This window comes from Dermacentor variabilis, unplaced genomic scaffold (genome assembly GCF_050947875.1).
Source record: "Dermacentor variabilis isolate Ectoservices unplaced genomic scaffold, ASM5094787v1 scaffold_13, whole genome shotgun sequence".
NCBI classification, from domain to species: Eukaryota; Metazoa; Arthropoda; class Arachnida; order Ixodida; family Ixodidae; genus Dermacentor; species Dermacentor variabilis.
The window spans coordinates 19,694,248-19,711,465 of NW_027460291.1; the positions used below are offsets into that span (position 1 = coordinate 19,694,248).

At 46.6% G+C, this 17,218-nt stretch overlaps 1 protein-coding gene across 1 annotated transcript in view; it reads right to left on the reverse strand.

Annotated features, from left to right (window-relative positions):
• LOC142566832 (nose resistant to fluoxetine protein 6-like) overlaps positions 1 to 17,218 on the reverse strand; it is a 339,215-nt gene that overhangs the window by 35,954 nt on the left and 286,043 nt on the right. The window contains exon 14 of the mRNA XM_075677724.1: positions 12,292 to 12,434. Coding sequence (XP_075533839.1) covers positions 12,292 to 12,434 — 143 coding nt within the window. The remainder of the gene's footprint in view (positions 1 to 12,291; positions 12,435 to 17,218) is intronic.

Below are 17,218 nucleotides of genomic sequence, written 5' to 3' on the forward strand. Positions count from 1 at the left end.
ATGACATCGGGAGGTCTTGTGAAACATGAGTGCTCAAAGAAGCAAGTATTTGTTCCCCTTCAGCAGGAGAGACGGTCTCGGATATACAAAACATATGGTGGCGTAAAAAAGGGGAAGATATTGTCTGGTACATAACGAGGTGGACGAGCATAAAGAGTGTTCGTGCTGTGAGGTATTAAATGCATAACTAATGAAAGGTAGCACAGTGTCCTAATTCTTATGACTTTACGCAACATACATGGACAGCATGTTAGTAAGAGTACTGTTGTTGCGTTCCGTGAGGGCATTTTTTCGTCGATTATGCGTGGTGTAGTGTCGAAAACTTCAAGTGCATAGTCAAAGTATCGCTTCGACCACATCTGTAGTGAACTGCCGCCCATGATCACCGATGGGGACTTTGAGAGTTCTGTGTCGAAGTGATAAAGCACAGTATAGAAATATAAACTTTGGTTGTTGCAGCCGATAGCACAGCTGCTGTCTCACAGTATCGTGCAAAGTGATTGGCGCGCACGACAATCCAGCAATTTCCATCGGATCGCTGCGGGAGAGGACCGAGAAGGTCAATGCCGACTTCCTCCGTACGAGTGCTTCCGGATGGCACAGGAGGTAGTAGACCAGGAGGACCACTCGTCGGATGTTTGTGACGTTGACCCTTGTTTCAGCTGGATAGGTACTGTTGATCGTCTAAGAGACTTTAGCCCAGTAGAACTTTACTTGTACCTGGTAGAGCGTTCGAGCAGATAAAAAATGACCAGATGCTGAAGCGTCATGAATAGCGCTCAAGATGGGAACAGCGAGACTCAGCGTGACCACCAGGATATATCGAGGGCCTGTAGCAGAATAGTTCTTTTTATTCAGTACCCCATTACTAACGCAGACACGAGTGGGAAGTGCTGATTTCCTTGCAGCAGTGAGCAGTGGCTCTAAAGTTCATTAGTATTGTTGCTCGATCTTGAAGGTATTTGTAGCAGGAAATCCTTGCTCCAGTGATACGATATAGCGCTCAAAGTTGTCCGTGTCGCAGTCCGTCGTATGAAGCGGCATGCGCGAAAGGCGGTCAGCATTGATGGGCCGTCGGCCGCTTCTGTGAGAAACGGTAAAATCATACTCCTGTAAACGAAGTCTCCAACGCGCAAGCGGACCTGATGGATCACGGAGATTAACCAGCCAGCAGAGATAATGATGATCTGTCACCACGGTGCCCGTACAGGTATGACCGGAAGCTTTATACTGCGAAAATCACAATACATTTTTGTTCTGCGACGGTGTAGTTGCACTCGGGCTTGCTTAAAGAGCGACTCGCCTAGGCAACGCCCGCTAGTTTCCGTATGAACTTCGTAGGAGCCGCAAGGTCGAAGAGTCGGAGAATGGGATGGGTCGACCGAAGAAACTTCAGCTCGCGAAAACTGGTGTCACATTCAGGGATCCCTTCAAAGGGAACGCCCTTATGAAGGAGGTATGTCAGTGGATACGCGATGTTGGCAAATCCCTGAACAAACCAACAGAAGTGTGAGGAACGGCACACGAAACCGTGCAGCTCTTTTACTTAGCGAGGCTGTTTGAAGGCTTCTCCATTAGTAATCTTCGCTGGGTCGGGTCGTACGCCGTCCTTATCCACTATATGGCCCATAACCAGTGTTTGGCGCTCTCCAAAATGACATTTCCTCGAGTTGAGCACCAACAGCTTTTTTTCCAAACAGTCAAGCGCAAGATGGAGACATGCTTTGTGGACACTGAACGTGCACCCGAAAATTGCTACATCGTCTAGATAGCACGTTCACACTTACTAATTCAAACCACGCAGGACCTTGTCCATAAAGCGTTAAGTGGAAGGAGAATTAGACAGCCCGAACGTCATCACATTAAATTCAAAAAGTCTGCGTGGTGCTACAAATGCTACTTTCGCCTTCTCTGCCTTGGCCACAGGAATATGCCTATACCCCGACCTCAAGTCTAAAGACGAAAAGTTAGATGCTGGTGAAAGGCAGTCGATAGCATAATCAATACGGGGAAGAGGATAGACGTTCTCTTTAGTGATGGTGTTGAGGCGGTGCTACTCAATACGAAATCGCCATATACGACCAGTCTTTTTAACCACAATCACTGATGCTGTCCACGTACTACAGGATTCTTAGATTACATTTCCTTTTTAGCAGTTCGCGAACTTCGTCGTTGATCACCTTGCGTTCCGATGGTGATACTGCGTACGGCTTCTGTCGCAAAGGTTGGGCAGCGCTCGTGTCTGTGCGAGGGGAAAACGATGCTGGCCACTCTTGCTGCGAAAAGTCAAACAGTCCGACATGTGTGAGCACAGTATTCGCCGCGTCATGACGCTGGTTTGTTTAGAGCGACTGTTGACCATAGTTAGAATGGAGGAGTCCGCAGCAGGGCAAGCATTAACGAAATAGCATTCATCCGCAGAATCAGGGGCATCTGTAAGAATGGGGAATGACAGCACTTGGTCTTCGTGGTACGCGGCAAGTTTCAGACCATGCGGTAGTATTGCAGGTACACTGGAGCAGTTTATGGTCCATGAGCTAGTGCGTCCGTGAACACCTGACAGCGTGCAATACGGTATCAGCACATCTCTCTTCATACCTCTCAGATAAACAGGCTTCCGTCGGGGATAGGAAAACAGACGACTGAAACACGTTGCAGATAACGAAGCCACAACTGTGTCCCTAGACACACAGAGCGCACTTTCGTGATTCGTTGGGCCTTCCATAAACGGAGCCGAAAAGCTCCATGCCTACACTAATTTCTCCCGTTCAGCAGTCGACAGTGGCAACAAACCGCTAAAAAGAGATCAAAGCCAGGATTACGTCATGCGCGAAATCAGGTAGAGGAAAGAACTCTGCGTTCCACCCAATCTAACGTGCACACTGCACACCCAGACTGGATGCCGGAACTCCCCACTCACTCCGCGAAACGTACCGCAACGGTGCCAGCGAAACATCACTTTTCATCCTCGCAGGTTTTAAACGCAAGACTCATCACTGAAGTAGTTGCTCCCATGTCCACTAAGGCGATTGTTGAAATTCCGTCAATAAGTACATACACATTATTCTGAAGCATACGAATGGGTGGAGGTATCTGTTCACATCGAAGATTATCCAGCGAGCTCCCCTCCAACGGCCACACTGATTAGTTTTCCGGAGGTGTCGACAGGTAGTGGCGACGGCTAGTGACGCGGCGGAGACGGTTAACGTGGGGCGCGCGTGGTGGCGTCAAGCTGCGACCGGATGCTCGAGAACGGTTCCGCAGCGTTACAGGGTAGTGGTGAGGAGTGGTTCTTGGACATGCATGCGAGGGCAAGTGCGTGTAAACAAGTGGAGCGAAATACTGCCTACTAGACATCGCGGATCAGTCGAACCTCGGTGGTTTGCAGCGATTGCAGTACGTGGCAATGTGACCGAAGTCGCCGCAGCTATAGTACGCAGGTAAACGACAACGGACGAACTGCTCCTCGAAGCGCTCAGCTGTGGGAAGTCGTGTAGCAGAGTAAAGTCGCTGAACCTGCTGCACAGGCGGAATGGTCGGCCTCTTTGCAAGCCTGCCAAGGCGAGGGCGTTCACCGCGTCGTTTTTTGGTGTAAATGTGCCCTGATGTGACCATGGAGCTCCTGAGTGGTTGACGTCTATATTTATTTATTTATTTTATTTTAAGATACTTTACAGGCCTCAAAGTGAGGCATCGAGTAAGGGGGCAGTACATAGAAAATATATAGAATACAAGACATCTATAAACCGTATCTGTTTACAACCTACAACCGCAAGTGCAACCGAGATTAAAAACAAAGAATTATTTAGTTCACGATTCACTAGGGGAAAGAAGAAAACATAATATAATAACAAGGAATAAATGACACAGATTGTTTTCAGTGAAGTCGTGTAATTAACAAGATCAGAGTGTTAAACAGTAATAATGAAAAAAAATGACAGAAAAGTTACGGACGCGACATTCCAACGAAATGGTAAACATAGCGACATTACGGTAATATTGCGACAATAAGCTGTAAAAGATAGTGCAGGTATAGAAAGCATTGTGCGACAAACGTAAAACTTCAATTTCTTTAGTCATGCATTCAGTCAAGGCATCACGGAATGGATCGTAGTTGGACCGGCATGCAATGCTGTCGGGGAGCGAATTCCATATTCTGATAGCACGAGGAAGAGCAGAGTAATGGAATGCTTTTGTAGACCCGTAAAGGCGGGCATAGCTGAAATGGTTATGAAGCCTATGTGACGTGGAGTAGGGTTGTTTTAAGCATGCAGGTGTTCGAGTGGAGTAAAGGAATTTGTGGAACAGTGATAAAAGGGCAATGTTTCGGCGAGTGTTCAAGGATTGTGATGAAAGCTTAAGTTTTATTTGTGTTACACTAGATGGTAGCTGTAATCGTTTATGATGAAGCGGCTTGCTCTGTTCTGGATCCGTTCTAGCGTTTCAATTAGGTATTTCTGGTGAGGGGACCAAATGGGAGATGCATACTCGAGCTTGGGACGAACGAGAGTTAGGTAAGCTAGCTTGCGAACATTTGAAGGAACATTTCTTAATTTGCGTCGCAAGTACCCCAACGATTGGGAGGCATTAGCTGAAATGAACGTGATATGCTCTGTCCAAGAAAGATTCGATGTGAATAGAACTCCTAGATACTTATATTGTGTAGCTGTTGTAACAGTGTAATTGCTAATATGGTAGGGATACGGTGAGGTTGCCGACTTCCGGGTATGCTACATTGCTTTGAATTTTGTGGTATTTAAAGTCATTAGCCATTTATTGCACCAGTTAATGATTTGTTGAAGGTCTTGCTGAAGAACGAGATGATCACCTGAGTTTTTAATTGGGCGATAAGTTATGCAGTAGTCGGCGAATATTCTGATGGTGGACAAATTTTGAGGTAGGTCGTTAATAAATATTAGAAAAAACGAGGGACCGAGGATGCTACCCTGTGGTACACCAGAAGAAACGTCTGTTACGGAGGAAGAGTAGTTATTTGCAATAGTAAACCGCTGACGATTAGACAGGAAATTTCGGAGCCATGATAAGGTAAGACAGTCCAATTTAAGTGCGGAGAGTTTTGATATTAGACGACAATGTGCGACACGGTCGAATGCCTTCGAAAAATCAAGGAACAAGCAATCAATCTGTAAGTTAAAATTTAAGTGTGTAGCTCTGTTGTAAATTCAAATAACTGTGTCTCGCACGAGAGGCCCTTCCTAAAGCCATGCTCATTATGGAAAATGAATTTGTTAGTCTCAAGATGTCTGTAAATCTGCGAAGCGATAATGTGTTCAAGCAACTTGCAGGGAATGCATGCCAATGAAATGGGACGATAATTCTCACAGGAGTTTCTGTTTCCATTTTTAAATACAGGTATAGCTTTCGCAATCTTCCAATCTGCGGGAAGGTGGCCAGTCGCAAGTGACTGTCTGAATATGTGAAAAAGAATTTTGCTTGAAATTTCTACCGTATTCTTCCAAATCTTTGAGTCTATACGATCTATGCCACATGAAGAAGACATCTTAAGGATATTTATGAGAGAAGAGAGGCCCTCCAAAGTGACTTCAATAGGTTCCATGTATTGGTAGCCTAATTCTGAAACAAAAGGTATATTTGAAGTGTTCTCTTGTGTAGACACAGAGCTGAAAAATGAATTAAAGACATCCGAACATTCGCTGTCTGGAATTGGAATATTGCTGCTCTTTTGTAATGACAATTCATCTAATTCGTTGTTAGGCTTTATTATTTTCGAAAACTTGGCAGGATTGTTAAGGAGCTCAGGAAGATCATAGAAGAATATTTATCCTTAGCTTCACCTAAAGCTGAGCAGTACGATTTAAGGTACGTTTTGTAATTCAGCCACGCTGCTGATGTGCGATCTCGCTTAGCGATGTTATACACGCGTTTTTTTCTTGTTCCTCATGCGCTGAAGCTTGTTAGTAAACCAAGGGTGCAACTTATCGTTAGTTATATTAACGAGTGGAATATATTTGTCAATTAACGCGCACAGTGTATCTTTAAACATGAGCCAGTTTCCTTCAGCGGATCTATCGTAAAATAATGGCCACATTATGTTTTCGAACAAAGTTTCAAATTCTGAGATTATTGTTTTATAATTGCTTTTATTGTAATCGCGAATTTGTTTTCTCGTTTTACCCGTAACCGGTGGCGTTGTGTGTATCGTTATTTGGAGCAAATGGTGGTCGCTGAAACCATCCAAATATTCTATGTGACCTTTTGTTTCAGGTGCTGTACCAAGAATGAGATCTAGAACATTGGCACCACGCGTGGGTTTTGTGACAGCTTGAAAGAGATTAAAGTCTGAAGACAAGTTGATGAATTCAGACGATATATGACAAGGAGATGATAAATTTGTCCAGTCGATAAGGGGATAATTGAAATCTCCAAGAAGATAAATTAAATCAGCCGGGAAGAGTTCAATGGCTTTGTTTATTGTGTCGCGGAGAGCATTGATGAAAGAATTGTTAGAATCTGGTGCACGGTAACAACTACTTATTAGTATCCGAGAAGATGAGATCGTGCAGGCCACGCAAACAATCTCCAGATCAGAATTAGGGTTGACCAAAAATGACGTAATGGTTTTCTTTACACCAATAAAGACACCGCCTCCTCTTCTATTAGAGCGGTCACACCTGTATATGTCGTACATGTTTGAAGATGAAAAGATTTCATCATTCGTTATTGCAGAATGCAGCCATGTCTCTGTGAGAGCGATAATGTCCGATTTACTGTCTTCCAAGAAGGAAGAGATGAGATCCCGCTTTGATAATATGCTTCGTATGTTGGCATAGGACAATGATAGCGAGGGTTAAGTCGGGGTTAGTTTTAGTACTTGGTGACTCTGTGCGCATGCTCCCAAGCGTAGCTATCTATTCAGCAGGACAACTGCACTTGCAGAACTATCGTAAATATAAGTTCTTGATTCAATACGTAGCTCGTCCACTGAAAGCTTGAAAGCTTTATTCTGGGTTTTCGCAAATTGATTTAGCTTTTGTCTAGCACGTCGAGTTTCCATTGAAAAATCTTCGCGAATAGAATATGACGTTCCCTTCAGTTTGTGTGCCGAAGAGAGAATGCGATCTTTGTCCTTAAAGACGGTCAGCTTGGCTATGATCGGTCTCCGTTTGTCCTCGCTATATCTTTTCAAACGACGCACCAGCTCGAATTGTTGTTCACCTATTTTGATGCCACGCTTATCCGCACATAAGTCAATTATTTTTGCTCCGACTTTGTCCAGTCTTCTCTAGCGTTATCTTCCAAACCGAAGACGTCGCAGCCTATTCTCGGAGTCGTTACAGGGTGCCTTAATAACCGCCACCTGATCAGACACCACGCGTACAGCGTCGGAATCTGTCTCAGCTTTAATTGTGCAATTTAACTCCATTGCTGTTTCCAAAGACACAATCTTGTCACTTAAAATTTTAATTTTGTTGTCAGCTTCCACTTGCTTCTCCCTGGCAGACTTCAAATCAGCTATCAGGGAAGCTTGACCCTCTTCAAGCCGGCGGATAGCATCTATAGCCTGGGCAAGTGAATCTTCTTCACCTTTTGTCATAGGGCCAGGATTGGTTTCTGTATCTCCCGAAAGCAATAGTAAAATAGCAGACAATGTACGAAACTTGCAAGTAAACAGAGCTATCAAAAACTACAATTTTTCAACAGACTGTGGTGGGCACGACACCGCCAGCAAATAGTAATTACCACTTCTAAAACAATGCGCAGATTTCAGGAAACTAACCTGTAATGATAACCAGCGTGAGTGCGACATCTTGGATGCGATGTCATGCCCGAATTGGGAGCCAGCCAGCTGTCCTTTATATCTTGCCTCGGCCGCCGTGAATGCACATGATGTAATACTAGGTTGCCAGGTGGACCACTTGGATTCATCTGTAACGGGCGGGGGATGAGCTGGAGTCAATAATCGTCGATGCGGATTGGCAGGCGGCAGGAGCAGGTCGGCAGGCGGTTGTCGATCCGAGCGAAGACACATGGACGATACCATCAGCGTTATCGTAGCCTGTAATAATAACCAGCGTGAGTGCGACATCTTGGATACGATGTCGTGCCCGTCGCACGTCGACTGTGACACATATCGACGGTTGCCACGAAGGCGCTGTGTGTTGTGGGGAATAGGCAGCAGGCTGTTGCAGGACGTGGCACGCAAGTACCTTGGGTTGCAGTACTTCACTGCCACGTTTCCTGTTGAAGCATAAACCCAAACACACATAAGAGTGTCACAGTATGAACACTTTTATTTATTTTAATAATTAAATATCACTAAGGTTGCCTGACGGCAGGATTCGAACAGAGGAGTCCTAGCAAAGCAGCCTGAAACTCTAACCATGAGACCATGGGCACATGCCTCAGCAGCAGGAATAGGACACCATTAACGATTTCTCGCACTCAAGCCAGAGCATTGACGCGCTAGATGCGTTTCATTCCAATATCAATTATATGAACTCTATGCTGTGTTTCGCCGTCGTTAATAATTACACACAAAAATAATAATTTCTTTCTTAAACGTGTTTTTCTGAAGAACGTTGCACCCATTATCTGCACGATTATTGCGTTACAGCTTGAGCGCCAGACGGCGGCATTTGTCTACGCGTCTTTGTGTTGTAACTGCATAGGCTGCTGCACAGAAGCAGCTGTATTCTAAGACCTCAGCATACACAGCTTGCTGGAAGGAATTGTATCACAGCTAAGCAGATCCTGGAAGCTTGTGCCATCGTTTTCCCAGACGTAGCAACAATTGTAGTACCTGTCGGTGCGTGGTTTGTGCAGCGACGCACCGGGTCCCTGACTTTGTGAAAACATTGCCCCGCGTGGTAATTGTGGTGACGCCAGCCGAGAGGTTCATGTGAAACGCTAATCGCACTGAAGCAAGGAGGGCCACCCGGTGATCCAGACGCAAGAACAACGTGCTGCTGCGTGTGAGGCACAAGCTGTAGCTCAATGCCGGCGGCTGCAAGACGCGGTGCAGCAGAAACAGGTGTACGAGGACAAGCGACAAATGCCGAGAAAACCTTGTAGTCCCAAAACGAGTAGCGGGTGCACACCGTGCCCGCCCTGAGCATGCCACAGTACTAGAACGCGAGGCCGACGCAAGGGGATAATGCTGACAACACCTTGTACTGCTAGCCGACGCTGCTCATGCTGATCGAGTTCGTTCTCTCCAAGGATGTCTGTACACGTCACGCCGCACGAGTTTACATAGCCAGCTTATGTTTACTGCCATTCATACTGCCACTAAAGCGACGAACCTCACTTTCTGTAATATTCTGATATGTTGCTATCGCGATTATTACTTTGCCCTTGCGGCGAAATTGTTATTATTAAATAGACAGATCTAAAATATGGTCCAACGCCGCATTCCAACAGAGAACCTCTTGCACAGAAGCCCGATACCGGAACCATTACAGCCCAGAGCTTTTTTCGCCATAACGCCGTGTCACATGATTGGATCTTAGTTTTGACACAGCTGATCCCGGAACTTATTCGAGAGAGAGAGAGAGAGAGAGAAAATGATAAATGAAAATCACATTATTTAAAATACATAATACGTCATGACATGTCAAAATGTGGGCCGATCCCAAAGATTTTGCGGTACAAAAATTTGAGTTTTACGCTGCCTAACCATCGACACGAGGTGTAAATGCGTTGGGAGTAATAGGTTAGGTCCCTATCTCAGTCCCAACTTGCACAGGAAGGGTTTGTTTTTTTGTCGAATTCAACTGCACGTGGAACCACCTTTCAACATCTCTTCAGTTATGAATAATATTCAATCAATACATTACGCTGACGACACCTCCATCGTCTTAAAAGGTAAGGATGTAAGCAAACTGGCATCGATTGCCTACAATGCACTACAGCAAATTAAAAAAATGGTCTGAAGCTAACAATCTCACAATTAATTCCCATAAAACTTAAGCTATTCTTTCATTGATTGATTGATTGATTGATTTATCGATGGATTCTGAAGGTGCAAGGGCCAATTCTGGCCAAAGATTAAGCTAACCTTTTTCATACTAAAATGCTAAATTCCGTCCACAACAAAAGCTCTGCCTTGGTAATGAAAACTTCAATTTTGTAAGTGAGATTAAAGCTGGGGGGGTACTTGTTTCTGAAAGCCTAAGCTGCACACAGCATATTGAGTATGTTTGTGGCGAACTAGATAAAATATCAGGACTACTAAATCTTCATCGACATATTCCGCCAACAACCGCTAAACTCGTAATGTGCAATTTTTTTTATTCTGTACCACTGTAATTTAATGTCGGCAATGATATAACGAAAACAGACTCAAGCTGTCCGTGTACCAAAAGCATGCCGTCCGTGCCAGTGGAAATATACCATCTGCCGCACACTCATTCCATTATTTTTTTTTGTACAGTATACTCCCATTCAAATCATATACACTCTCCATTTAGCTTGTATACATATATCAGCTATAACGACGCGTAGCACTTATTTAACTTATTCCTTGACCCTCGCGCCGTGCCATTATATGCATACATTATACAGTATAATGATCCATAAGTAGTACGTTTTTATCGCACTGAATACGGTTGCCATTCGATATCGTTGCGCATGGCCACTATTCTAAGGAGCTTTGATGGCATTGGCGTCAATCTCAAAACAATATCCACGCGCTCCCTTTTAGGCAGTGTCAAGTCGAGCATTTTTTTTCTTGCAACCCCCGCGTTATTTTTCATCTTGTTGCCTTTATGCAAGTTGCTGCATGCGTTTTTGTTTTCTTGTTTTACCGCTTTCGTACACTAATATTTATACACAGGTGCTTTGCGCTTGTTCACCGGCTGCATTTCTTTCACATGTTATGTTCTTTTTTTTAGCAAGAGCACCTTGTGGTTATGTGTACCTGTATTTGCGCCTTACGTGCAAGCGCATAACTTGCTGTCGACACGTTTGACCATCTTTTTTGCTTTATCATTTAGTAGTTTCAATGCGTCGAAATGCACATTGGAGGAAACTGGATTTGCCAAGCTTTTACTAGCTACTTTTACCCGACTCCCCATTTCTGCCACCCGTTTTAGGAAAAACTTGTCTGCTGAAATAACCGTCACATTTTTTATATGCGATCCCTTTAAATATTACTTCTTCGCAAAGCAAAGAGTCAATGCTGAAACACAAAACCTGTGTATCATGTTCGTTTGGCAACCACAAAGGCACCAGTATTCGGCCGTACACAGGAGCCTAACGTACACATAGCATACTAGACCTGAAATGTCTGAGAAATAATGTCGGTAAACACTATATAGCGATTGGGGCTCAGATGTTTCAGCGTTGCATTGCGTTGGCCGTACACGAGCATTCTTATGTCTCAGTTCTCAAGCCAAGCCGATCAGATATTCAGATTTCCCAATTCACGCTGGCAATTCAGTTACGCCAGTACTCTTGGTCGAGCGGAAGCCGATGCGGCCACAATAGTTCGCAACACTTACAGACACCGCGACTGATGATGCACGTTGCATGTCTGTGTAACCCATAGAAATTCTCGCATACTGTAGGTACTCCTGAACCCAAAGGCTCAACAGTGGTGAGCACATGCTATGAACTGACACCACGTAAAGTTTCCAGAGAACAAGCCAAAACATCTCCAAATCGTTCAGCAGTAGGTGATGACAAGACATTCAAGCAAGACCGTGCCGGCTCGTACAAACCATAGAGGGGGAAAGACCGGGCGCTGGTTGCCATATCTTTCCCTCTCAGGGTGGTTGATTGGGCAAGAAGGTGATCCGTAATTCTAAGTGTACAGAGCGAAGGTTTAACCGTGGACCAGACGATTGAGAAGAATAGCCTTTGTCGATTGTCTCGACCTTCACGCTGTGCAATCAGTTTTCTCCTCACCTAATGAATAGGTCAATGGTGCACCCAAATGACCCTGAGGTCAGATGCAATGATTACCGACAGTGCTCGCCACTGTTTCCATCACTTACCTTCTTTTGCTTGCTGGGAAAAGTTTGCCCAGTAAAGTCATGCACTCGTTATTCAACACTTGTAGTGTTTTCTTGCTTTTTCGCTGCCGCTATACCATTAAACTATTTAGTAGTGCTATATTACTGGGCCACTGTATTGCGCAGCATATTAAGAAATGCTGATTTCATACCCCCTACCCCGTGATTATTCTTGTTTGGTCGGTTTGTTTATTGTATCTGCTGTGAAGTGGCCACACGCTCTTTGGCCATTACTTGTCCTTGCGCGAAAAAACCATATACAGCATCCTCAAGTAATCATACACAAAAGACTTACAATTTGGAAGTGGTGATTTTCGATGCGCTGTCGGATTGTCCAGGCCTTGTAAAATACCAAGTATGCGTGCACCAAGTATATTGAATAGGACATCCTTCCCAGTGGAACCAGGGCATCCCAGGACAGCAGCGAGTTGACCACGCCTGTGAACCATACAATAAGGTACTGACTGCCGCGTTCATTATCACAGCAATATAAAAACTATAAAGATTCAGGCACAGTTATTTCAGGAACAGAGCAAGCATGTACCGAGGTCTTGCGGGCTTCATTACGTTTAACACAATCAATCAATAGCACGCAGTTGACCACATTGGACCGAGGCCCCCATATATGTTCATGGACAAACGCAGCCAGGTAGGTTAGTTTCTCACAATAGCTGGCGTACATTTCCAGAATACCCATATACCCAAAAGTACAAGTAAATGCTGACGTCATGTTCCGCTACTTTCTGATTTTAATTATGGGGAGGAAATGTGAAGGAATCTGTGTTGAAGACTAGTAAAATGCGACTTGAAGACTGCGACGCCAAGAAGTGTGCAATTACTATTACTTTGTCAGGATATTATGACAGTTCCATACTTGGTGGTTCCTCAGCATTTACTCTGGATCTTGACGGCAGAGCACAGCCAAAATGTAAAAAAGATTACGCAGGTCCCACACATTGTGGGAATCACTGTAAACGAAGCTTTCTATCCTGCGTGCATTAGATTGAAGGTAATTCGTGGCCATGTTCATGGCTAGTGCTTAGGCTCTTCCGCCTTTAGTGCACTACGAGAGCGGCGAGTTGATGCTAAACGTCACTTTGCGTGCAACATTTGTGTTTATCTACGCAGTACACATTACAAACAGCGAGACGTGTTTGCGTCAAGCCTTCTTGTACGCCATTGCCAGCCTACAAGAAAATTAGCGCTGTCATTGCCTCACACGGCGAGTTGCATCGTGGCAGAAGTGTTAAACATTAATAAAATGCGTGGATTCACATGTCAACCCCACAATATTGATACATGCATATTGCGTGTTTCTTGTGGGCGATGCACGCGGGCGCCCCTATGAAGACGACGAACGCTCTCTAGCTGTAGGCTGAACTGGCTAGCGCTGCCTTATCCTTTGTAAATCCCCTTTGTAAATAGTCTGCAGTTCTTATTCCTTCGTTCGCGTAACAATTTGGTGGAGGGTGCCGTTCCCCGTCCTCGCCACGGAGCTCCGCAGCGGCCGCACCATCCTGCTTTCCGCAATAGCTCCCGGTGACGACACCTCGTCTGCTTCAACTCCCGCGACCCCACCAACCCACACGTTACGGTTACCAACCCCCGCGATCCTGGCATATTTTCCGGCCAGAACAATCTCCACGTTGAGGACTGGCTCACCCTGTATGAGCGTGTTAGCCCAAAGAAGCGCTGTGACCCTACCATTATGCTAGCGAATGTTCTACTCTACTTGGACGGAACTCCTCGTGTCTGATTCCGGACACACGAGGACGAGATCTCTAGCTGGAATGCTTTCGAGGAGAAGCTCACCGAACTCTTTGGAAATCCCACCGGTCGGCAGCTGGCTGCTAGAAAACAGCTTGCTACCCGAGATCAGTCTTCTACTGAATCGTACGTCTCGTATATACAAAATGTGCTCGCTCTTTGCCGGAAAGTGGGCGACAAATTGGCTGAAGTTGACAAAGTCAGCCACGTATTTAAGGGGATCGCGGACGACGCGTTCAACTTGTTGGTCTTCAACAATGTGTCCACCATCAGCGTCATTGTCATGGAATGTCGCCGCGTCATTCCATAGTTCTCGCGGCTCCTTAAGACGGCTGCGACGTCGTCTTGCACCGACCTTACCGCTTCACCACCCCTAAATGAGCACGTCCCCCTTATTGTTCGCCACGAGCTCGAGGCTACAAGTCCTGCGCCGTTCCATCCACGCCCGCTTGACACACACCATTGACCTACCAGCCCCAGCGACATCTCTCATACAGGCAGTTGTGCGGCAAGAATTTGCCAACCTTGGTTTTGCTGCTGCCTGCTATATCTCCCAACCTGACACCCAACCGGTGCCGACACCTACGCCTCACAGCGATCGGTATTCTCCACACAGATACCGCAACCCCACCGACTGGAGAACTCCGCACAAGCCCGTTTGCCTCCGTTGCCTCCGCACTGGCCATGTCGCTCGCCACTGCTGCACCTCTTGGACGTCGCCGTATTCGAGCTTCTTTTCGCGGTCTCCCCGCCAATATGCCGACCCGTGTCGTTACAAGCCTCGCCGTACGCCTGCTACAGCAGGCGTATCCTTCGACGACAGTCGTCGTGCTCTCTCGCCCTCACCTCACCGCCATCGGTCCCCGTCGCCCCAGCCAAGCCGCTTTTCGTCGCCGACCAATTATGGACCCTCCTGGACGGAAAACTAGACCATGCAACTCCTGGGGGTAGTGCTGCATTATCTTCGTCGTGTAGAAATCCTCCATTGACGCTCCCAACGAACCTAACTTGATGTTCACGTTGACGGTGTCCCTTTGACGGCGCTGATACTGGAGCCCAGGTGTCCATAATGAGTTGTAACCTCCGTCGTCGACTGAGGAAGGTTCTCATCCCTCCTTTCTACTCAAGCCATACGCGTGGCCGATGGTAGCACTGTTGCCGTCTCTAGAATGTGTACTTTCCGTATTAGTATCGCTGACCGCCATGTTACTGTTATTTTTACAGTGCTGACCAATTGTCCCCATGTCCTAATCCTCGCACTCGACTTTCTTACGGCGCATTCAACTTTGATCGACCGTTCTACCGGTACCCTTTGCTTCGAACTTCCTCTACTCGCGCATATTCGTGCCGAACTGCTGAACAACTTTAGAACGACCGCCTTCGTCGGCCTGCTGCCTAAAGCCTTGAGTTTCATCAGTTTGCTATCATCTTGTCCTATGCCCGATGGTGATTACGTCGCCACACCTGTTCCCGATGTCCTTTTAATGCGCAACATCACTGTGCCCCACTCCGTCGTCACCGTCGCCGTCGCCGATAACCGGACATGCCTTGAAGTCGTCAATTTCGGCCTGACAAAGGAAGCTCTACCCCAAGGCATATCAATTGCAACGCAGCGTGCTATAGGAGATGACCATGTCACGACGTTTTCAGTTGACGTCTGCTCAGGTTCTTCACCATGTCCACAGCAGGCTATTTGCCCTGACGCAACATTTCGTCACATGATTGCGGTGGACCTATTGCCTGAACAGGCATCAGCTCTGTGCCGCCTTCTGGGTCCTACCACATCTCCCACCTCAACAATCACCAATTGGGCAAGACTTCAATTGTTAAGCATCACATAAATACTGCTGATGAGAGTCCTATTCACCGCCGGCCATATCGAGTTTCTGCTTCAGAGCGTATGGTTATTCAAGATGAAGTGAAGAAGACGCTTGCCAAAGGTATTGTTGAACCTTCGTTGAGCCCTTGGGCGTCGCCCATGGTACTTGTTAAAAAGAAAGATGACACATGGCGTTTCTGCGCAGATTATCGTCATCTAAACCGCATTACCAAAAAAGACGTCTACCCCGTGCCTCGCATTGACGACGCCTTCGATTGTCTACATGGTGCCAAATACTTTTCATCAATAGACCTTCGGTCTGGTTATTGGCAAATTTTTGTGGATGAAAAGTACCAAGAGAAGACCGCGTTCGTCACTCCTAATGGCCTATATCAATTCAAAGCTATGCCATTCGGTCTATGCGACGCCCCAGCAACGTTCGAACGTATGATGGGCCGTTTACTTCAAGGGTTCAAATGGTCAACATGCCTCTGCTACCTAGACGACGTTCTCGTATTTTCACCTACATTTGAGACACAGCTTCAGCGCTTATTAGCTGTTCTACTCTTCCGCGAGGCTGGGTTGCAACTAAGTTCATCGAAGTGGCACTTCGGTCGTCGGCAGATTACAGTGCTGCGCCATCTCGTCGACGCTTCCGGTATACAACCAGACCCGGAGAAAATTCGTGCTTTCACGTCTTTTCCTCTACCTCAGTCTGTCAAAGGCGTCCGAAGTTTTGTTGGAATCTGCTCCTACTTACGACCCTTCGTTAATGACTTCGGTGCGATTGCCTGACCACTGACTGATCTTCTGAAGAAGTACGTGCCGCTTACGTAGGGCCCCACTCAAACTGCCGCGTTTGCCCAGCTCACCAACATTCTCACCACGCCACCTATACTGGCTATATTACCGTCCTCTCGTACCGATGCCTGTGGTCACGGTATCAGAGCCGTCTTAGCCCAGCGCCAACAGGGTCAAGATCGTGTTATCGCCTGCGCTAGCCGCCCCCTCACAGCAGCGGAGCGCAACTATTCGATTACAGATCGTGAATGCCTGACTCTCGTCTGGCGGTTTCCAAATTCCACCCATACTTGTATGGCACGCACTTCTCGGCAATCACGGACCGCCACGCGCTCTGCTGGCTTTCCTCACTCAAGGATCCTACCGGCCGGCTTGGTCGCTGGGCTCTGCGGTTGCAAGAATTTTCCTATGGAGTAGTGTACAAGTCGGGCCGATTGCATCAAGACGCAGACTCTTTATCACACTATACAGTGGACGAACCACCCGCTGACCCTGACCCCGATGCCGACGCTTGCGTTTTCTCCGTTTCTCAAATGATACACGTTGCCGACGAGCAACGCCGTGATGCCGCCTTGCGCGCCATCATTGATGGCTTGGAATTCTCGTCTTGTGATTCGTCTTTTCACTTGTTTGTTCTCCGGGATGGTGTACTGTATCGCCACAATGTACGCCCCAACGGTCCTGCCCTACTCCTCGTCATTCCTAAGCACCTCTGATCAGGTGTTCTCCAGGAACTTCATGATTCACCAGCGGCCGGTCACGTTCGCGTCTCCCGCACCTACGACCGGATTCGCTGACGCTTCTTTTGGCCAGGCCTTGCCCGCTCCGTCCGGAA